The sequence below is a fragment of the Verruconis gallopava genome (assembly GCF_000836295.1).
Source record: "Verruconis gallopava strain CBS 43764 unplaced genomic scaffold supercont1.4, whole genome shotgun sequence".
In the NCBI taxonomy this organism is placed as follows: domain Eukaryota; kingdom Fungi; phylum Ascomycota; class Dothideomycetes; order Venturiales; family Sympoventuriaceae; genus Verruconis; species Verruconis gallopava.
Window position 1 is genome coordinate 1,074,525 of NW_015622140.1, and position 19,101 is coordinate 1,093,625.

Genomic DNA, 19,101 nt, shown 5'->3' on the forward strand with positions numbered 1-19,101 from the left:
ACATTACTTGTTGCATGTCGTGTAACTTAACTAACGTAACTTACCATATCCGCTGATGGATCGAAGAGCCCCTCTCCACATTGTCAACGTCCACACGACCAAGCTCACGACGTACGCAAGTGCGCTGAACCACACGGACGTCTTTCATGTTACATTCTTGCTCTTGAAACACTTAAAATTTTTTGCTTTCTCGGGTATCTTACTTGTACATTCAGAAATTACAATGCAAAATATGGGTATTCCCAGTGCTCTACGCCCAAAACCGTGCAAAACCTTCCGAAAACTCCAGGTCTATGTGTAGGTTGACATCGCATCTATGCATCTTTCCAGTTGACTCTTGTGTCAAAAGAACAGACAATTGTCTCTAGTAGCATCGTTTGTAATACGCTCAATAGTGCCGCCCATTTTGAAAAACTCGCAGTGCGATGTGAAACTTAGGAAAATTCCTCCGTAATGCCGTGTGCCCTTCGGTTATCATGTATCAAGCCCAGGGCTAATTTCAAGGCTCATCCAGAATTCTGATTCAACAACCGTTCGCCTCTAGCTCGTCGGACAAGCGTGGAAGAAGGGGTTGGGCTTCAGCCCTCTCTTCATCGTGTTCATCTTGTGCAACTGTGGCCATTTCTGACCGACGTCCCGGTTCCGTCATGAGCAAACTCACTATTGCTCCAAGCACGGCTACCAGAGCACATGACCACCACGAGAAGATCGAATAACCTGACTGACGACCGAGCGCGTGTATATATCCAATGATGGTAGGACCAAATGCTCTTGCCAAGCTCGCCGCTGACATTGCGATGCCATTTAGCGTACCAAGAACCCGCTTGGATGGTGCCGAATTCGAAAGCATGATCGATTGCGACGGGAAAGAGAATGATTGTGCTGTCACCTTCCATAGAAGAACCACAGAAATGCAGAGAAAACGCAAGGATCGTGGGGCCAAGGCAAGATAGGGGATCAATAGGTACAGAACCGGATATCCCAAAACAGCGATTCGAAAAGTGACAAGCGGGCCAAAGCGATCGCTTACTCGTGGGAAGATGATAACCTGCGCAATCATTTGCAGAAAGCCTTGGAAAGAGAGCAAGAAACCAATCGTCTGTGCGGACAAGTCGAAGCCACCGTCGAACTTGAATGGATACACAGGTGTATCCTGTGAGTCTTTTGAAGCGAACAGTATGGGCAAAAGCTGTTCCAATGCAATTGTATGGCTTTTGGAGAGCTCATTAGGACAAGGTAAATGTTGGTCGGCGAAATTGACTTACAAAGCTAACAGCCCATAGCTCACGATAATAAGCTTAATCTGCCTGGTCAAGCTCTTGCACACTGAAACCTTGGGTTCCTCCTGAACCTTTTCTGAAAGAAGCGTCGGTGTCGCAAGATCCGGGGTAACTGGATTGGTCGCGGCTACTTTGGGGGATGTTGGAATGGCGTGATAGTCACCCTTTTCATCATCGGCGCTTTGTCTAGGATCCGCGGAACTCCCCTTTTCAGACGGTCGACGACCAACGCATGGCACACGCTGGAGAATTTGACGCCCCAACTTTAGGCCAACATCGTTTCGATTACGCTTGTCCTGATGGGTCTCTTCCAGAAACAAGAAGCCCACAGCTAAGCCGAGCATGACCACGCCGGTGCAAACCAAATTCGGAAGCAAGTACGGGAACTCGATGAAGAATGCGCTCTTCCCAAAAATGGAGGGACAGTTTTTGACAGGATCAGCCAAGGTGCCTCCAATGACAGCACCAATGATCGACCTAGCACATTGTCAATGCGTGCGTGAGAACACGAAAAAAAAAAAAAAAAAAAAAAAAAAGAACAACGTACCCTATGCACCACACAAACGGCATGATCGAAAAGGCTCGGGCTACGTGATTGTTAGTCTCATGATGCCGTCGTTCAGTATGTCATGTGAACTGACACTGGTGGGCCTCGACAGTCACTACTTCCCCGACGGTGGTGAGAATGACTCCAATATTGCTGTGACACGTCAGTCAATTTCAGGGCGCAACAGTCGGTGTACACAAGACATACCCATTCAACAAGCCACCTAATGTCCGTGCCAGTAAGGCGACGGGCAAGCTTTTTGCAAATCCAAAAATAAGCATGCTAATGCCTGTGCCCGCTAGGCCTGTGAGCAACACTGGTTTGCGGCCAATCTTGTCGCTGAGCCATCCCCAGAAAATGCTGGCAGAAAATTCCGCAATAGCAAAAGCTGAGGTAACCATTCCTGCATATATGGAGATTTGTTTCTCATCCTTTGCGATTCCGAAAGATTGCACCATGTAGTAGATATAAGGGAAAATTGACGTGAACGCGATTGGCTCGCAGATGCGGCAGAGTGCTGTTGTCCATTGGTCGAATAAGCTTTTGAAAATCATGCATGAAGATTTCAGACCGGAAATGTCAAGTCAGAACGACATACCCAAGATGAAGAGAGGTCGCATGGGAAAACTTGTCTCTGATTTCGACCCCATTTTTGATCTCGCAAAATATCGCAACAGCCCCATCTTGGGTCTGTGAGAAGGTAAGGCGACAGGCTATAAGTTATGTGCGGACAAAAGTGTAGAATGTAAAGAAATGAATAAGGAATAATGTCGTTCTATCGGCGCATTTGGGAACGACGGCGAAGAGAGTGAGAGAGGGAAGGGTTGGAAGTAGATTGCAGAAAAGTTTGGACGGGATGATGGCTTGACCTTAAAAGAGACAAGTTCGCGGAGACATATAAGGGATGTGTGCTGTTGCTCCAAGTAATATTTCGCAAGGATTGACACGACGGGGACTACGGGAAGGCGACAGGTCACGACGGAAGGCTTGTGGTACCAAAGAATTGGACAAAACCGTCAACGGGAAAGCGGGTAGCGACTTGTGACGGCGTCACTACACTGGAGCCACGCTGACTATTAAGCAGTGACCGAGCCACAACATGTGGACCACGTAGAGTCAGGCAGCATCGTGATTGTGGGTTATTGTGAGGCAAGCTGGGCGTCTTGGGAGATGCCATTCAGCAGGTGAAAAGCAATCATAATGTGCGAACGAACGCCCGGCCTGACCGTAGCTGACGCTCGAATCGTGAAGTGGGCTCTCCCACGTAAGTGGCCCATTGCGAGCGGACCCCTGAGCTCCATGATCGGGAGCGTAGTTCGAGGGTATGTCTAGCCTTCTTTTTTTTTCGCTGTTAGAAGGTTCGACGCCGTTTCCTGAAGTGTGTTTTGGCTAGGCGGTGTATCTCTTCAGCAAATCAAAGAAAAGGGAGCATTTGATCTTTGATGTGGCCCGTGCCAGGCCAGGCCTACCCAGAAAGTTTAAGAGCGCAGCGTCCCAAGAATCCGTTTCGCTAAGCCTGTCTAACGTCTGTTTCCCGATCATCCGGGGCAGCTAATGTTGGCTCCGAGACTAGGATGTTGCTTAGTCCGATGGCAAACGGTGCCTAAATTTGCCGAGTGCCAAAACCAAAGTACCCCTGGCCGTCTCCTGTGTCAGCAAAAGAACACGGATGGTGTTCCAATGATCTACGCGAGAGTCGTCACATCCGCGCTTTGTGTGTGTGTGTGCGTGTGTGTGTGTTACCAGGGATCTGACGAGTTGCCGCTCCTGTTGATCACCATGCAGAGCGCACATGTATCGGTACCAAGTCCCCCAGGTGTTCGCAGCGTGCAGGAAGTCTTATTTTTGAGTTTTCATTCTTCTCATCTAGGTGCAGACGGTTTGAGATGACGAACCGCATAGAAGATTATTAAAGGAAGTGCTCGGCCCATTTTCGACTCGAAATTGGGAGCCCACACTTGTCTTTCGGTCCCTCATTTTTTTTCGTCTTTGAGGCTCCAATATCCTCGCGAACAGGAGCGCGAACGGACAAAGTAGCGGTGAGTGTGCCAACAACGACCTCGTGAGCAGACGTGGACCATCCAGAGCCGTTCACGGAACTATTATGGAGGTGTGACTTGCTACATCATCCGATGAGCTGGTGATGACCCGCCTGTCGCAGCCAACCACAAGGCTGAAGCCGGGATGCTTGCTGAGATTGCGTACAGTGTACAAGTTTTCAGGTCACGGCGTGGGAGGCGATCTAGATCGGCATGACTGTGGCCTCGAATCGCGAGCACGAAGCGCCTGTCGGTCAGCATTCGCCTGGGTTGCGTTTTTCGCCGCTCGTGACCATGATTGTGCAAGGCGAAGGAACAGCAGACAAACAGACAGATCCGATGCGGCCGCGTACGTGCATGTCCATGGCGCCCGACGTGTCGCACCGCAGCAGCACCTCTGCGCCCCTCAGACTCCCGATTCCTGTAGGATGGGCAGGCGAGCTGAAGGAGAGGCCCAGAAACGGCCACGGGACGGACACGGACAGTCTGGGGAGGCCTGTACTGTCACGTCGGTGGAAACGTGCAGACGGCTCATTTCCATGTGCGCGCGGAACGTCGATTGGGCGCGAGGCGGTTTCCAACGCGTGCGCAGTCGTACAGGAGCACTCCAAGGGCCCGGGAGGGGGCTCCTCAATCCCGGCAGCAAGTCTGTATCGTGGCTGCTCAGACCCAGCGGGACGAAATGCCGGAGCGCAGCGTCTGATTTGCTGGGTGCGGCGCCGCGACGACCAGCGCCTCAGGGACCGGCGAATCGGCATCGATCCGCCGAGATTGTGGCGCGCCCTGACTTGCAGAGCGCGGCGGTCATGTGCCTGGGCTGCTCGCGGATCGCAGGCAAGGAGACCCGAAGCTCTGGATGGTTTCGCTGTTTGCTGGCGCGTTCGTCTGCCGGCTCGCGGCCTCGACGTCATCGAGGCGCCGGCGGCCAACGCACTGCGTCTGGCTGCGTGCGGGACAGGCGCGTCCTAACGAGTCGCCCTTTTCTCCGCATGCAGCCCCATGGCATGAGATCCGGTCGCACAAGAACGCTGCAGACACTCGATCCGGCCGGGCTGCCGTCACCGCAAGAGGCCGAAGTTTGATCAAAGGGTCCTGCCCGAGAGGCCGTCTCGTTACTTTTTTTCGGGGGTGTTTCGTCTCATGACTAGCATGCACGAAGCGTTCCAGTGCGATTGCGCGCTCATGGCAGAATCCTGCGAGCTGTCGCAATCACCATGTCGCGGCACAGCGCCGCAATCTCGCTAACCGCACGACGTACTCTCCATGATCAGTCTGTATTTGACTGTAGAGCGCCAGCACCCCGCGCTCGAGACTCCTGTGCGCCGTTGCGAGCGTGAGGATGGCTACTCCTACTACTACTACTGCTGCTGCTGCTGTTGCTGCGACTTCGTCATGACTGCGGTTGTGTGAAATCCCGTCGTACAACCCGCCGCGGGACGGCTGCCGAACGGTTGAGCGGTTTTGCGTGAAGGATTCTGCTGTGCGCCAGAACGTCTCTTGTGATCCTGTGCGTCCATGCTTCATTGCTTTTCGCTGGCGTTGATACATGGCCCTTTTTTAAGTTTTCTCGAGTCAGCGAACACCGCCCTGAATCATACGATTACCCACACAACGCGGCTACGCGCTTACGTTGGCGTCTCATGTCTGACTGGCAGGACTCGGAGGTGGAGGCTTGGGCGGGAACTCTTTTTGTACCGTCTACTTCAAACTCCAGTTACAGTTGATCCACCAACACCAAACCCGCCTGTGCTACCAAATCCCCCAGCACCCCGGACGCTTTCTTCCAGTTTCTCGACAACCATGACTTCTGGCGTAAGAATGCGTTCGATGATCAGCTGCGCAATGCGATCGCCCTCCTTGATCGCGAAGTCTGTGTCGCTCAAATTGAACAAGATGATCTTCACCTCGCCTCGATAATCGGCGTCGATGACACCGGCGCCGGTGTCTATGCTGTGCTTGGCTGCAAGACCTGAGCGCGGAGCAACCCTGCCATCTACGGTCCCATATTTGTTAGTTAGGCGCAGAAGATTGGTGGATATGTGCTCAAGGCGAGACGGAGGAATCGAGGGAGGGTCGTACAAGTTCCGGGCGGTACTGCAATTGCAATGCTGGTTGCGACCATGGCTTTGCCACGGGCTGGAACCGTGGTGTCTTCTGAACTGTACAGGTCGTATCCGGCTGCAAAGGCGCTTCCCCGCGTTGGAGCTCTGCCTTTGGGTCCTAGCAATTGCACCTGCAGGGCTGGCGGGGAGTCGAGACTCTGAGCCATAATAGCTGATCTTCGTCCTGCCTTGTCCTTGTCGACAAACAGCGCGCCTTGCTGCGCTCAGCTACCGCAGATATTGGACGGGATGTAAGCATCACTCACTGGCGATTGAAGGTGCGGCTGGCGCTGGGTCAATCAGCTTTGTCTTCTTGTGGTGTGGGGAGCTCGGCAGAGACGGCGGTTCGTGAATGACGTTGGGCGTTTCTGCCATTGACTTTGGGAGCAATCACTGAGATGCTGAGAACTTGGACTTCTTTGTAGGTTTTGGCTCTTGGAAACCCACAGACAAACGCGCGCGTGGCCGAGTGCTTCCCCTTCCACCGTTCTCGCGACGCGCTTCTCGCTTCCGATGCCGGAGATTTTCGACTGTTGTGACGATAACAAACCCAATCAATGAACGTGACCTCGAGCGTCCACCGCCAGTACTTTTTCGACACATCTCATCGTTTTCGATAGCGACATCTTGGCCTTTTCCAGACACGCTCCCTGCTTGACTCACCTCAGATTCGTACCATCACAAGCCGCAGAGCGTGTATCAAACCTGAAGCCTAGGACGGCAATTTCTTTGGTTGCCAACGCTTCCCAGAGTCGAGCGGCGAATGACCTAATACAGAGACAGAATGTGGATCAAATCCATAAGGACTCGGATTTCGGAACTTGGGCCACTAGGAGAAGATACACTCCGTTTGCCATGCAGCTTAAACGCGAGCGGGGCGACGAATCCTATGACTTCCTAGCGAAGTACGCAATCATATATATGACAAACTTCCAGAAGAGGCTCCCCTCAGCTGCAGTTTCTGGTCAGATGCCGCTCTTTAGATCCATTCATGTCACTAAATGTAGTCATGCCGCTGCCTCTTTCTCAGGCTCAGCCTGGCTGCCCACTAGTCCTTTAAATTTGCTCCAAATACATCGGGTGTCATACCCAGATTTGGCTTGAAATATTTATTAGGTGGACCAGTTCGGTTACTTTTAGAATCCTCGAGGCTTTCGAGCTTCCAAGTAGAGCTATGTAGCTCAAGGATCGACTTCAATTCCGACAGCAGCGTGGACCAAACTTGCCTATTTACATAATGCCAACAATTGGAGTCCTCAACGGGTTTTGATTATTCAATCCGATGGTTTGCCTTGATGTGGTCTTGTTCGCTCAATATGCATATTTTTGGAATTGGTACAGGCAAGTTTCGAAACAAAAACGGCTTAGATGATCGGCTGCGCAATTGTATAACTTAGAAACGGTGTTAGACGTTCTCCACTGTTCCAGGAGCCTCAAAAATGTCGCCCTCAATTTGTATCTCTGGTCCGCAACGTATCTGGAATCCAGTTTGCGAGCTAGTCTGGCTAGATTTGGAGACCGACCGAACCTTTCCCTCCTTTGGCAGGCTGCCCAACCCTTGCAGAGACTCAAAGACATTTGGGAAATAAGTGTTCGGGCGAGTGACGAAGTCGAGAGCACGTCGAGATCAGATGGAGTAAAGGTTATCTCACGTCATAGTTGCGCCAGCCCCTCTTCACGGCTAATGTGTGCGCAGACGTGGTAACACAAGACCCCCAAGTCCGATTGTTCTATGGAAATCATTGTTCTCTCCAAAGATGTTTACACTCCCTTCAATCTTTCTTTGTTCTACTAGACAGAAATGGAGAAAAAGACCATAAAACCGACAATGAGTTATTGTCTGATATGCCGAATAAAGACTGCTACTCGACCTATTTCTTGGCCTCCTTGCCAAACATTACTCGTCTACCTCCTTTTTTATGCCATAAACTTCATGATCACGATACCAACGGAAATATAGAACATTATTGGATTGCTTCAAACACCACTATTCGTACGAGTTTATCATCAGCTCAGAGTACCATAAAACATCGATTGCTGGCAATGGCGTCAATACGCAAACGTCCTAACACACAACTTCAAAACAAAATCTCGCAGATGAGACTCAAGCTTGCGCCCATCTATCCACTCCCATCCGGACCACCGCACCCCGCCTATCCTAAAACTCTGCTACATTATTGGCTACTCACTGAGTCGCAACTCGACGCATTGGCACAATACTACCACCAAATATCACCCGGAAACCCCTGGCGTCTCCAATACCCAGCCTGCATGAATTGGGACAGGGATTTCCTCGCCGTGCCACACTCTTCGATGGGCGAGGAGGAAAGAAGAGCGTGCTTATCTCCAGAAGAGAGATTGGCCATCAAGAGGAGAATGTTTGGGAAGTTTATTGGCTTGAGGGGGTGTGAAACACCAATGATTGAGGTTGAGCAGCGGGTGAAGCTGTTGGAGAGAAAGCTCAAGTTGGCGACCACGAGAGCAACGAAATGGCCGTCGTATTTCTGATGATGTGATATGAGATGGTAAAAAGGAGATTTGCACTTCTCTTCACTTTGGACCTCCTCTCATTTCAGCATGTGCAGGGCTATCAACAGTCTTTGAAGATAATCGGTCTTCCAAGTCACTTTCAAACTAACGCTCAAAATCTTAAGAACTAGGCGCGGTTTGGGACTGCTTGCTTTGCCGTGCGAAGAAATCGGTTTCCATCGTATCTGTAGAACACATCCAACCGTGATACTCAGCCTACGGGCAATATGAACTCCCGCATTGCGACCGCCCCGTCGAGGATTGCTCTGGGACAGCCCATTTCATTCTAGAACGTGCCATCATCCGTGAGTCCTCAAAATCGAACGTCGTCACTTCTCGCATCGTCCGGAGGCGCAAAGTTTCGTAGGGCCTGATGGCTCGAACAAAGCACAGAGAGATGGTAAGAAGAATTTCATCTCCTATAGAAAAAGCTGCCGAGTGGACGACGCTATAATCATATCCCTACCGAACACGCCATTACTATTTCAAAGCGCTTGCAGGGGAAAAGCTCGAGGATGCCTTTTCATGCGCCAGAGAGAACACCCCCTAGATCCAAAAACAAAAAAAAAAAAACAACAAAAAACTAAGTTCGTGCAAAGAGAGCAAGTCTTAGCAAGAGCGATTAGCTGCTCGAGTCATCCGGTAACTCTGCAATGACCTTTTCCACGATCGTTATCAGCTCATCGATGTCCGGTCGCTCCGCCGGCTCCACTCTCAAGCACTTCCTAACCACGTCCTTGACGCTTTCGCTAATCGCATTTTCATCCCCTCTCAACTCCTGCTGCGCAGGCTTATTGCTCTGTCTTCTCTTCGGGACGCCTTCGTCGGGGAACCTCCAGTCGCCTCCCAAGACGCACAGACTTAGGCTGCCGCCCGTTTCATCTGATCGTGCTTCGAATGGCGACTTGCCTACCAAGCAAGCATACAATGTGCAGCCGAGAGACCAGATGTCAACCTTCGTATCTATTGTCGAGCCTGTTTTGACGTCGAACAGCTCGGGAGCGCGGTACGGCATAGTGGAATGTTCGGCAGCTTGATCTTGAACGGCAAGAGCTTGCGATCGGGATGTGATGGGAGTAGGCGATGGGGCGAGCGAGCCGAGATCCATAAGGATGGGCGTCTTGCCGTCATCTGCAATCATGACGTTTCCTAGGCAATGTCAGCCTGTATTCCAAAGAAGTACGATCCAATCGCCAAAAACAAATACCTGGTTTTATGTCTCTGTGCGCATATGCCCTCACTTGCCCCGGCGCGACGCCATCTTGACTTCTGGTGATTTCGCCGCCAGCCTCCATGAGCGGTTCCTCTGCCTCGTCGTCGTCGTCGTCGTCGTCGCCACCAGCCTCCTGTGCAGCTTCTCTGTCTGCAGCCGCAGCTCCCTCCCTGATTCTCCGCGCCTGAGCCTGACTTCTGTCGCCGCTTTTGACCCTGTACTGATGCATGGCTTTCAGCGCCTTGCACACCCCCAGGAACAGCTGCATCAGCCGCTTCTCCGGAAACTTTGTGTGGTTGACCAGGTTCGCGTTGATCATGTCTTGCAAATTGCCGCGTCTGTAGTACGGAAGCAGAATGTAAACAGTCTTCGCACCCGGGTCTGACTTGTCGCTTGCGACGGAGTGGTCGATGGCGGCAATGATGTTGGGGTTCGGCGAGAAGAGACTGTATGCTTCAACTTCTTTCAAGGCAAGAGACACCGATTCCTGGCCAAACGGACATCGTATCTTCTTGAGCGCGAAGAGTTCGTGAGTGGACGTATTCTCAACGAGGTAGACGTATGAAAAGCCGCCCTGCAGCGCGAATGGTCAGTACCCAACGTGGCCGTGACTTTATGCTTTGCGAAGGTGCACACCTCGCCCAAGAGTCGTAGTATCTTGAAGCTCTTCCCGTTGATCTTCAGTTGCGGAGAACTCGGGAAGCAGCTGAAGCACATCCCGAAGGAGTAAAACAGATCCAACAATGTCGAAGCCATGCTGGCAAAACCTTTGTCGCGACCGGCGACCACGAGTCGTATGGCTGCGGAGAAGCTGAAAGGGAAGACTGCGTCGACGAAAGGAGCTGGTCTTTGTGTGGCTGTATCGCGGTCCTGCAGGAGCACGGGGATATACTTCGGGACGGCCGTCGCTACGAGCAGCCGGCGGTTGTGGAGGGGACTCGTACGATAAGACGAGAGACGTTGACGTTACGGGACAACGCAGGCCATGCGACGCAACTACGCGTCCGATTCTGCGCAAGCGAGGGGGATTGAACTAAAGTTGGTGAGACAATCTCTTTGACGGTTTTCCGTCACTCGCGTAGGGCTGACTTCGCCCAAGCTCAGCCACAGCTGCTCTCGAAGCGTCCCAGAATAGCCGCGCGGTGACTGCTGGCAATGGCCTTTGAACGTGTCACGAACAAGCGATCCTGCAGAGACTCCGTCTATTCTTCTGCATCTTTTGTTACAATGCTGTTCTCTGCTCTATACCAGATACAATGCGATTCGGCAGGCTGCCGACACTTTGTTCCAATCTTGCCGTGCATACGACTAGAACAGTAATAATTTTCCTGTCCTTGGGCAGTGCTCGATCTTAGGGCACGCTGTTAAATCTACCCATTTTTCTTTTCCTTTGCGACGCGAGAGTCATGTGTGAACACTGATATCATGGCATGGTCAAGTTTAAATCGCTGGGGAAGATCTCAAGTTGAGATGATTCTCTTGGACGCTATCCGAGTTACGCCAACTATGAAACTGTTGGGCGGCGAGTCTATCGCTCCCTTGCGCCTAAAAAATGCTTCACCATTCCAAAACGCCCCTTATGCTTTTGATATGTGCTGAAAGATGTACCAGGACGAGTACTTCGTCTCATATTTCATCGCGCTCATGAAATATCTGTTGCCTTGTGCCAGGCGATGGTATGCGCCATTCCCAATTCCTCTCAGGGACTCTCAATCCCAGGAAGGAACACCAAAATCTGTTCATCTCCCAGATGGAGATACGGAAACTGCAATTTCGCAACGTTAGACATGCCACTTTCTGAGATTCTGACGGTACGCAAAGTGTACTCACGCTTTGGCGGGAAATTCGATCCAACTCCGCAGAACATATTTGTACATGCTCCAGATGATGTTCAACTCATCCATGAAAATCTCACTCAAGGTCATGTTGGGATCGTTCCTTCGGTTGATGTCGGGGAAGCCGTCGTCGAGCAGTTCTGCCTTTCTAGTCTTGTTGCCGACCTGCGTCTTACTGGCGGGCTCACGGCCTTTCAACCATTCTTCGTGCGCATGAGCAGACTCCTCCTGCTCGATCTGTCTTCTGAAATCGACGATGGCTTGCAAGCTGTGGCTCACCCTGTCGAGGGTGTTAAGCAGCGCAACAAGTTCAGTCCTCCTGATCGGGGGATTGTTCTCCGGATTCTTCTCGTCGAATTCGAACAGCACTTTAAGAGCCGTGCCATAACCGTTTGTCTGAAGCTTACCCCACAGCCTACACTTATCGCAGCCTACACAGTCCATGACTCGACTGATGTTCCGGAAGCGGCTACGAAATTCCTCTTTTAGACCTGCCGCCTCCTGCGTCTTAAACATGACTGTCTCATCAAAGACCTCGCCGCCGCTTCCAATGGCTTTGATCAGCGACTGCACCAGAGCCTTAGTATGCCGATCTTGACTAGGATCGGCAGAACAAAAGGTGTAGCTTTGTAATTGCTTGCCCAACTTGCCGACAGCTCTGACGAGGAGGGCGTAATTGAAGTAGAGGTTGGAGATGCGTTCAGGGTACTCGTGGAGGCGTTGCTTGTAGCAAGTGAGATTGGGGAACCATTCTCCGGTGGTCTGGTTAAAGTAGTTGGCGCAGATATGCGTACTGATCGAAGCGTGCATACCACTGACGACCCGATAGAAAACGCGTTTCTCGATACACTGGTCGTCGAAGTCTAGCTCGTCGATGGAGAAGCTTTCATCTCCGCGTGCAATGGCCTGTTGCATGCCTTGGGATAGCTCGTGCGACTTGATCACGTTCCTTAGGTCGTTAGCAGCTCCCATTTGGAGCAGCTGGTTGGGCGACATTTGGTCCGAGGAGCCGGGAGGGCTAGGTGCAGACTTGTGGAAGCAGTTCTCGCGGTATATGGCATCCCACACATGATGCGCACCGGTGCCAGAGTATCCTGTGAATCGCTCTGGATTGTCCACCAAGCTCACATAGTCGCCTTTGCTACCGGCACCCTCGTCTTCCGGTATGCAATAATCCCGCTCGTCGCACTCGTCGTCATATTCCACAACGCAGCTTTCGACAACATCCTCGCCCAGTTGGCCCTGAAGTGGTCGTTGCGCTGGTCGTTCCTGCTGAAGTTTCTTTCCAGGATGCTGGGCCTTTGGCCCCTCCAGCTTACCCAACTCCTCAGCCCGCCACGGCAAAGGAATGTCTTCCTCGTTGTCCAGCGTGTTCACTGCACATGCGATGTTTCCGCACATGCCATTTTCGTCGGACCAAAACGGACAGACCTTGTTGAAGAGGTTCAGCCTGTAGTGAGAGAAAAAGTCTGTGTCTTGAGTGACGGCGTGCAAGTGAGGATGTATGACGGTGTTTAGATCTTCGAGCGTCGAATATGAAGCGCATGCATCGGAAACGACCGAGTTTGGTTCAAGCTGCGAGAAAGTTCTTTGAGCTCTATGCCTCAGGCGAAAGGGAGTCGTCGACTTGGTGGGACGTACGTCGCAGACACTTGAGCCGACATCTTTCGATTTCGAGGGCGCAGAAGCGCCACTCTTGCTGTACGACGTCCCCAGCAGCGAAAAGACTGCCAGGTAGAAGAGCGTCGCAGCCGAGGGCATGTCGAAGTCCTCGCCAGAAACGTCTTCGGCGTAGTCTGCACGATGAGCTCAAGTTGTCAGCGGATCGCCGTCACAGAAAGCATAGAAAGCGAGCAAAGGACGAACGAAATTAGTGGAGAGGAGAGGAGGACATACATTACCAAACGAGTGAAACAGTAGGTGTGTCCGGCGGGAAGACCAAGCAAGGCCAAGTGGCGCGAACGTGTGTTACAGATTGATCATTAATCTGTGGAGGGCGGACGAAAGTGGACAAAGACAAGGAAATGCCAACCACGTAAACAGCGATCAGCAGCGGAGTATATAAGCTGAGAACATGTCACTGTCGCGCATGGTGTGGACACGGACGGGTTGAATAGATTGGCATGGGACGATGGATGGGGTGACACTGTGGCTTGACTTCCGCATTTTGCATGCGGCGGCAAGCCCGGACGACGAACGGGCGGGCTTGTGGGCTGTGTGTGTGTGTCTTGTGTCTGTGTGTATACGGCGTGTGCCTGGACCTTGCGAATCCACGCCGTCCTCCTGTTGGGTTTGCCAACTCCGTAACCTCGCACCCTTTTCGCAGTTGCTAATCTGTCCTCTTTCCGCCGAGACGGTGCGCTGACGCGCGTAGGATCTCTGGTGCCTGCTTGGCCTTGCGCTCCCTTACCTTCCAGAAATCTCTCGATGGGAACGCAGCTGTTCGACGCCAGGCGGCGGGACTGCCTGCGTAGTCGATCATCGCTCGACGGACCGTCTCGAACATCTCGACCGTCTCAGCGTTCTCGTCGCGCCTCCGTCAAAAGCCGTTCCTGGCGCGCCGCGAGAAGCGTCAGGCCGCATCCACCCCTCGTTTTTCGCCCTTTCAGCCTTGTCGTTTTGCTCCACCATGAGCTGCTCATTGGAGGGGTGGGGCATCTGCGGCACCCTTATGGATCGCGCGATATGGTCGAGCTCTACGTACAGTCGAAAAAGAGGTCCGCGTCGAAGGACTACATGCCGTGAGTCTCCGCCTCGATGAAATGTGCGACCGAGGCGAAGGATCCCGTCCAAATGCCTGTTCTCCTGCGACGGGAGCGCTCTTTGCTCCAAGGAGCAGACGGACACAAACTTCTAACGCGCTACGAACTGCCGTCCACGTTCGTGGTCGTAGAGTCCAGATTGACCCAAGTCTTTGCAGGTTCATGGCCCATGATCGCCATGCAGGGACGAGCTGTCGCTTTTGCCCCAGCTACAGTACTCCCGCACGCTGCGCATGCACGTCGCCTTCTCAGCACCCCAGACCATTGGTCAATCACCCCTCTTGGGTTTCTTGGTCTCAGCATCCAAAGTTTTGTGACAGATTCGTGGGTTGATTTTCCGTACGCGAAGAGCACGCCAGATCCGACTGCTTTCTGCACCTGTGCGCACACCCGTGATCTCTCTATCGTCCAGCTCGTTGCCCGGCCCATCCTCTCTCATGGTCCAGCTTCGTTCTTCTTGTTCGCTTGTCTTCGTCGTCAAGCCGTCAGAACCATAGCTCTCCGTCACCGATCAACAATGGCAGCAGAGGAGCCTCCTTGGTGGAGCAAATTTCCGCAGCCGGAACGCTCCCCGCCCTTGTACTCGAAGGAGGACCTGCTGCGCCAATTCCAGATCTTGGGCGATGTCCTGAACGCCGGAACGCTAATCATCGATGTTCGTAAATGAATTTTTTTTGTGTGTCTTATCGCGGGCCCCATATTTGGGGTCCCGCTTGAGCCCTTCTTGTGCACACGATTCCGCTACTAAGTAGGAGGCAATAGGTACGGAGGACGGACTATGAGGGCGGCTGTATTCGCAACTCACTCAATATCCCGGCCCAGTCTTTCTATCAGAACATGGCTACGCTATACCGCCTTTGCAAAGGTGATGGTGTAAGCGTCATTAGCAGAGTTATGTTCTACTGTGGATCTTCATCGGGTCGTGGACCCCGCTGCGCAGGCTGGTTCGCGGACTACGTCGCTATGCGCAGTCAAGCAGAGGGCGTCCCCGAAAACATGGCAGAGCCTCAGGTCTATGTTCTCGAAGGTGGGATCAAAGGATGGGTGGCCGGTGGTGCGCCTTTCCGGGCGTTGGTGGATGGGTACGACGAAAATTATTGGTTGCAATTTGCGGAGGTGAAGACTGCGGGAAAGAGGATCATGGACAGAGATACTGCGGCCGATGACATGGATACAGATATGGACGGTACAAATGATGGGCCTGAGCCTAAAAGAAAGATACTCCCTCTGCCTGGGCAAAGAGGCGGCTAGGCGACTGACAGGCAATCGGGTATCACTTGAGTATTAAACGATGCTTTGCATCTTCTCTACATCCTGCTCTTCTTGGGCCTTTTCTTCTCTTTTATACGTTCCATTTCCCTATGGGCTTCTGCCAATGCCTCTCCAGGTTTTCTCTTTCTCGAATCGTTGCTCTTGACTTTCACAGCGACGCTCGTGCTCTTACCCAACGCCACATGCTTTTCCGCTTCCTCCCAGTCCTCGGCTGAGGCTTCCGCGAGTTGATACCTGTTTCACTCCGTTAGAAGCCTTTTCTTCGTCATGTAGGCAGTTGGTTACTTACTTTTCTACGTTGGCGTTTATCAGCTCCCTCACCCGCTGCCTCTCAGCGTCAAGCACCTCTTGTCGACCTTCCTCCAGATCTTCCTCGAGAGTCATAGCTACTGGCTTGAATTTTGAGTCATCCCCAGCTTCTGCGCCATTTGTTCCATTCTCATTTGGTTTTGGCATTGTCTCGGCCACTGCACCTTCGATCATGTTCCTGAAAGCTGTGGAGAACTTCCGCATTATTTTCACAAACAAGCCTAATAGTTGGCTTACCGCAAGATTGAGCTCCTTTTCCAGATCCTCGATGGTCTTGCGTTGTAATCCAACGGCTAGTAAAATGCTTTGTTGCACTCTACTCAGACTAACCGCGTCTTTCAATCGCCCGGAGAAGTACAAAGTTGCGATTGTCGGTAGCAGATCAAGAATAACATGGTAATCCAGCATTTGGTCGGCGTATTTGTCCAAGCGCTTTAGATCGAATGGTGAAAATATTTCATCAAGCTCTGCTTTGCTCAAGGGCTTCGGTGGTGAAGATGTGTCTAATTCGCTTCCCTTGAGCGCTGAGGCATCGATAGTCAGTGATAAAGACGCAGGGAAGGTACGGAATTGGTAAGAAAGCAAATTCAAAAATCGATGATGGAAGTCACGAGCGAAGGCGCCCAGCCAGCTGACATCATTTTCATCCTTGTGCAGCGCTCTGATCATGACCGATGTATGTTCGCCGGTTAGATCATTGGGTGTCTGTCGAAGATAAACTGGTGCAAAACCCCCTCGGTTCCAAAACTTGAGCAAAGGCTGTGTCAACCCGTAACTAACTCCCATGTAATCAAGGGTAGGAGGTCTGCGTTCGTGAAGTCGCGCGAAGAAGGGAGGCATGGCGCTGATATCCCGAACTTTAACATTGTCTTGTAGCAAGGTCGAATTCTCCAGTTCTGCATCTGTGACGCGTACCATGTGCTCTTCTTCACGCGGTTCCTGCTCGCTCAGATTCATGAATTTGCCTTCGTAGAAATCGGTAAGCAGCTGCAGTGCTTTAGATCCATATCCCATGTTCATATACTCCGGATTGGTGGCTATCCGGACAATTCTTGCCCCAGATAATCCAGCAAAGTCTTCATCTTGGAACTGTTGGCTTACAAGCCATGGGATCAAATCTCCAGCAGCACGCTGACCACGACTTAAACTATTGAGCACACTCTCGCGACTGATTTGACCTTCCAAAGCCACCTGGATCACACATAATGGTTCGGGAAGCGACTGATTCGCTGCCGTTCGATCAATCGGGGGAACAAGGACATATAGTTGGTGCGCTGGCGCGTCTGACATGAGCTGTAAATCGTTCGGTGAATTCTTATAGTGACTTGCAACATAGAGAGCCATCATCTGTTGCAAGAATCGTTCAGATACAGGATGGTAGGAAAACAAGGTGTCGCGGTTGACAATGAGAAGTTCGCAGTCGTCAGGATGTGGGCACCCTAATGTGCGAAGGCGTGACCGCGGAAGCGTAGCGTCAAGGCAGAGGAGGTTGTTCAACCATTTCTCTACACTATCTCCAGGAGCATATCGGATCGGTTCTGACAGCGTAATTTCTCGTAATGATCGACCGCCAGTCGTGACTGCTCCTGAAGTATTCTTTCCAGATCGGTCTGCGATAATTGTATCATCGTTGGCAGGTTTGCTTGAACCACTAGCTTGCTCCCGAAGTTGCTGTATGAGCTTCAGCGACAGCGAACGGCCAGTACCCTCATAACCGTTGATTGTAGAGGCCATGAACACTAGATATGGCCCAATGAGTTTCCGTACCAGAGGTAGTGGAATAGCAGCTGCCTCATCAATTACCACGAGCTCTGCTTGACCAAGAACATGCGCATCTTGCGGTTGAATATACTGTATCGTTTGCCTGTGTTGTCGATGTACATTCACGCGCACGATAGCCTTGTTGAAGTCCGGATTAGTAGATTGAATGATCGAGTAGTCGACATGATCAAGATATCCCAGAGCATCAAATCCTTTGAACACGAACTCAAACAGAGTCTTCAAGTTCTCCGGACTTGGTGATGTTATGAATATGTTGCTGTAGCCGTGGGCAATAGCTGCAGCCACAGCTACACCTAGTGCTGCCGATTTGCCTCGACCACGACCTGCGGTCAGTGTGACTGTGCTTTGGAGAGTCTTTTCGGCGATAGCATCAACGAAGGTTAAGAGAGCTTTCGCCTGATCGACTGTTTTTGCAAGCGTAACGAGCGAGCCGACTGGTTGTGTTTCCGCAAGACTTTCCTTCATATCGGCTAGTTCCTTTGATTCCTCAATCTCATCTGATGCTGGAGGAGGTAAGGGTTTGACGTTTTTGCCACCAGATATTGGTAGCACATTCAACTCGTCGTCCACGACAAGGCAACTTTCGCAGCCTCCTAAACTGAGGATAAACCGTTCATTGAATCTCGCGACCACATCTCCATGGGCTTCCGTTCGATATCTTGAGTGAACATCCATGGTCAATGTGTACAGTTGCTTCAGGCTGTTCATGCCTTTTAGCAACAGGAGTACGAGCCCTCCTCCTTCGACAGTCTCCACAGTCCTCGCTAACAGATTCGGTGTCAATGCTTCGAAGTCCTGAAGAATCAACATGCCATACGTGTTACCCAGGATCTTTTCCGTCTCTTTATAGTATACATATCGGATGCTCTGCGTACTTATGAACAATTCAAACGGGTCTTCAGTGTCCGGATCCCTAATTCCTCTCTTGATCTCCTTCTTGATCTTTTTTTCTCGCTTCTTACGATGCGAAGTAAATCCTAGGAGCTTATTCTTGTACGCCCACAAGACAGACTTGTTCAACTTGAGATCGACATTTAGGAGAATATGATAGAGGTTTACAATTACGTCCTTCTGCCTATCACCCACGATGACAAAGAACGACCGTTTTCTTTCCTGCGCATTGTTCCGTATAAGTGCTAAAAGACGCAAAGTTAGCAGACGCCGGCTGAAGAGCTCTTACGGAACGCATACTTGGTATACGAGAATCAATCGCTTTTTTCACCATCTTCGCCTACTGCTTCTTCCACGGATGCGCCGTCTGCGCTTCCGCAGTAACACTAGCGTACGGAATAATGTGGCAATATTTCTGGAATTTCTCAAGTGCTCGAACTCTTTGAATGCTCCGATGCAATGGCTTCTTGGGTTGTAGTAACTGTGAACTGCCTGTTTGTTGCGAAACTTTTCTTGAACGCCGAAAACTTACTATCGATA

General features: G+C 51.5%; 7 protein-coding genes across 9 annotated transcripts; 2 read left to right on the forward strand and 5 right to left on the reverse strand.

Annotated features, from left to right (window-relative positions):
- Positions 1-159: 159 nt before the first annotated feature.
- On the reverse strand, positions 160-2,923 carry PV09_01830 (uncharacterized protein). Its single transcript, XM_016354778.1, has 6 exons — positions 2,426-2,923; positions 2,035-2,344; positions 1,922-1,980; positions 1,828-1,867; positions 1,266-1,757; positions 160-1,211 (listed from the first exon to the last, which is right to left on the reverse strand). The coding sequence occupies exons 1-6, from the start codon at positions 2,508-2,510 to the stop codon at positions 524-526; spliced, it is 1,674 nt and encodes a 557-aa protein (XP_016217790.1). The 5' UTR covers positions 2,511-2,923; the 3' UTR covers positions 160-523.
- A 2,322-nt stretch (positions 2,924-5,245) lies between these two features.
- Positions 5,246-6,429, reverse strand: PV09_01831 (deoxyuridine 5'-triphosphate nucleotidohydrolase). Its single transcript, XM_016354779.1, has 3 exons — positions 6,235-6,429; positions 5,946-6,182; positions 5,246-5,859 (listed from the first exon to the last, which is right to left on the reverse strand). Exons 1-3 carry the CDS (start codon positions 6,341-6,343, stop codon positions 5,570-5,572), a joined length of 636 nt encoding a protein of 211 aa, XP_016217791.1. The 5' UTR covers positions 6,344-6,429; the 3' UTR covers positions 5,246-5,569.
- A 42-nt stretch (positions 6,430-6,471) lies between these two features.
- PV09_01832 lies at positions 6,472-8,633 on the forward strand. Of its 2 annotated transcripts, XM_016354781.1 has the most exons (3): positions 6,472-6,700; positions 6,752-7,610; positions 7,665-8,633. In XM_016354781.1, exon 3 carries the CDS (start codon positions 7,814-7,816, stop codon positions 8,474-8,476), a length of 663 nt encoding a protein of 220 aa, XP_016217793.1. In that variant the 5' UTR covers positions 6,472-6,700; positions 6,752-7,610; positions 7,665-7,813; the 3' UTR covers positions 8,477-8,633. The 2 variants fall into 2 exon arrangements, with proteins under 2 accessions (XP_016217793.1, XP_016217792.1); XM_016354780.1 differs by having other exon boundaries at positions 6,472-7,610.
- Positions 8,495-10,771, reverse strand: PV09_01833 (uncharacterized protein). The gene is made up of 3 exons (XM_016354782.1): positions 10,347-10,771; positions 9,705-10,284; positions 8,495-9,646 (listed from the first exon to the last, which is right to left on the reverse strand). The coding sequence occupies exons 1-3, from the start codon at positions 10,464-10,466 to the stop codon at positions 9,120-9,122; spliced, it is 1,227 nt and encodes a 408-aa protein (XP_016217794.1). The 5' UTR covers positions 10,467-10,771; the 3' UTR covers positions 8,495-9,119.
- Positions 10,772-10,906: 135 nt separating this feature from the next.
- PV09_01834 lies at positions 10,907-13,668 on the reverse strand. Of its 2 annotated transcripts, XM_016354784.1 has the most exons (4): positions 13,442-13,668; positions 13,187-13,341; positions 11,541-13,120; positions 10,907-11,475 (listed from the first exon to the last, which is right to left on the reverse strand). In XM_016354784.1, the coding sequence occupies exons 2-4, from the start codon at positions 13,304-13,306 to the stop codon at positions 11,337-11,339; spliced, it is 1,839 nt and encodes a 612-aa protein (XP_016217796.1). In that variant the 5' UTR covers positions 13,307-13,341; positions 13,442-13,668; the 3' UTR covers positions 10,907-11,336. The 2 variants fall into 2 exon arrangements, with proteins under 2 accessions (XP_016217796.1, XP_016217795.1); XM_016354783.1 differs by having other exon boundaries at positions 11,541-13,341.
- A 554-nt stretch (positions 13,669-14,222) lies between these two features.
- Positions 14,223-15,619, forward strand: PV09_01835 (uncharacterized protein). Its single transcript, XM_016354785.1, has 2 exons — positions 14,223-14,962; positions 15,070-15,619. Exons 1-2 carry the CDS (start codon positions 14,303-14,305, stop codon positions 15,556-15,558), a joined length of 1,149 nt encoding a protein of 382 aa, XP_016217797.1. The 5' UTR covers positions 14,223-14,302; the 3' UTR covers positions 15,559-15,619.
- On the reverse strand, positions 15,451-19,047 carry PV09_01836 (uncharacterized protein). Its single transcript, XM_016354786.1, has 3 exons — positions 18,862-19,047; positions 15,869-18,806; positions 15,451-15,813 (listed from the first exon to the last, which is right to left on the reverse strand). The coding sequence occupies exons 1-3, from the start codon at positions 18,893-18,895 to the stop codon at positions 15,615-15,617; spliced, it is 3,171 nt and encodes a 1,056-aa protein (XP_016217798.1). The 5' UTR covers positions 18,896-19,047; the 3' UTR covers positions 15,451-15,614.
- Between the last annotated feature and the right edge of the window lie 54 nt (positions 19,048-19,101).

Bases quoted from the DNA above. Each gene is read 5' to 3' on its own strand.
- PV09_01830 (XM_016354778.1), bottom strand. From the start codon at position 2,510: ATGGGGCTGTTGCGATATTTTGCGAGATCAAAAATGGGGTCGAAATCA. The intron at 1,758-1,827 runs GTACGTTGTTCT...ACAATGTGCTAG, and splicing joins CCGTTTGTGTGGTGCATAGG to GTCGATCATTGGTGCTGTCA. The intron at 1,212-1,265 runs GTAAGTCAATTT...GCTCTCCAAAAG, and splicing joins AGCTATGGGCTGTTAGCTTT to CCATACAATTGCATTGGAAC.
- PV09_01831 (XM_016354779.1), bottom strand. From the start codon at position 6,343: ATGGCAGAAACGCCCAACGTCATTCACGAACCGCCGTCTCTGCCGAGC. The intron at 6,183-6,234 runs GTGAGTGATGCT...GAGCGCAGCAAG, and splicing joins AGCCGCACCTTCAATCGCCA to GCGCGCTGTTTGTCGACAAG. The intron at 5,860-5,945 runs GTACGACCCTCC...ATGGGACCGTAG, and splicing joins TGCAGTACCGCCCGGAACTT to ATGGCAGGGTTGCTCCGCGC.
- PV09_01832 (XM_016354780.1), top strand. From the start codon at position 7,814: ATGCCGAATAAAGACTGCTACTCGACCTATTTCTTGGCCTCCTTGCCA.
- PV09_01833 (XM_016354782.1), bottom strand. From the start codon at position 10,466: ATGGCTTCGACATTGTTGGATCTGTTTTACTCCTTCGGGATGTGCTTC. The intron at 10,285-10,346 runs GTGTGCACCTTC...TTCGCGCTGCAG, and splicing joins TACTACGACTCTTGGGCGAG to GGCGGCTTTTCATACGTCTA. The intron at 9,647-9,704 runs GTATTTGTTTTT...GACATTGCCTAG, and splicing joins GCACAGAGACATAAAACCAG to GAAACGTCATGATTGCAGAT.
- PV09_01834 (XM_016354783.1), bottom strand. From the start codon at position 13,306: ATGCCCTCGGCTGCGACGCTCTTCTACCTGGCAGTCTTTTCGCTGCTG. The intron at 11,476-11,540 runs GTGAGTACACTT...GCGAAATTGCAG, and splicing joins ATCGAATTTCCCGCCAAAGC to TTTCCGTATCTCCATCTGGG.
- PV09_01835 (XM_016354785.1), top strand. From the start codon at position 14,303: ATGAAATGTGCGACCGAGGCGAAGGATCCCGTCCAAATGCCTGTTCTC. The intron at 14,963-15,069 runs GTTCGTAAATGA...AGGAGGCAATAG, and splicing joins CCGGAACGCTAATCATCGAT to GTACGGAGGACGGACTATGA.
- PV09_01836 (XM_016354786.1), bottom strand. From the start codon at position 18,895: ATGGTGAAAAAAGCGATTGATTCTCGTATACCAA. The intron at 18,807-18,861 runs GTATGCGTTCCG...TGCGTCTTTTAG, and splicing joins GATTGATTCTCGTATACCAA to CACTTATACGGAACAATGCG. The intron at 15,814-15,868 runs GTAAGTAACCAA...GGAGTGAAACAG, and splicing joins ATAAACGCCAACGTAGAAAA to GTATCAACTCGCGGAAGCCT.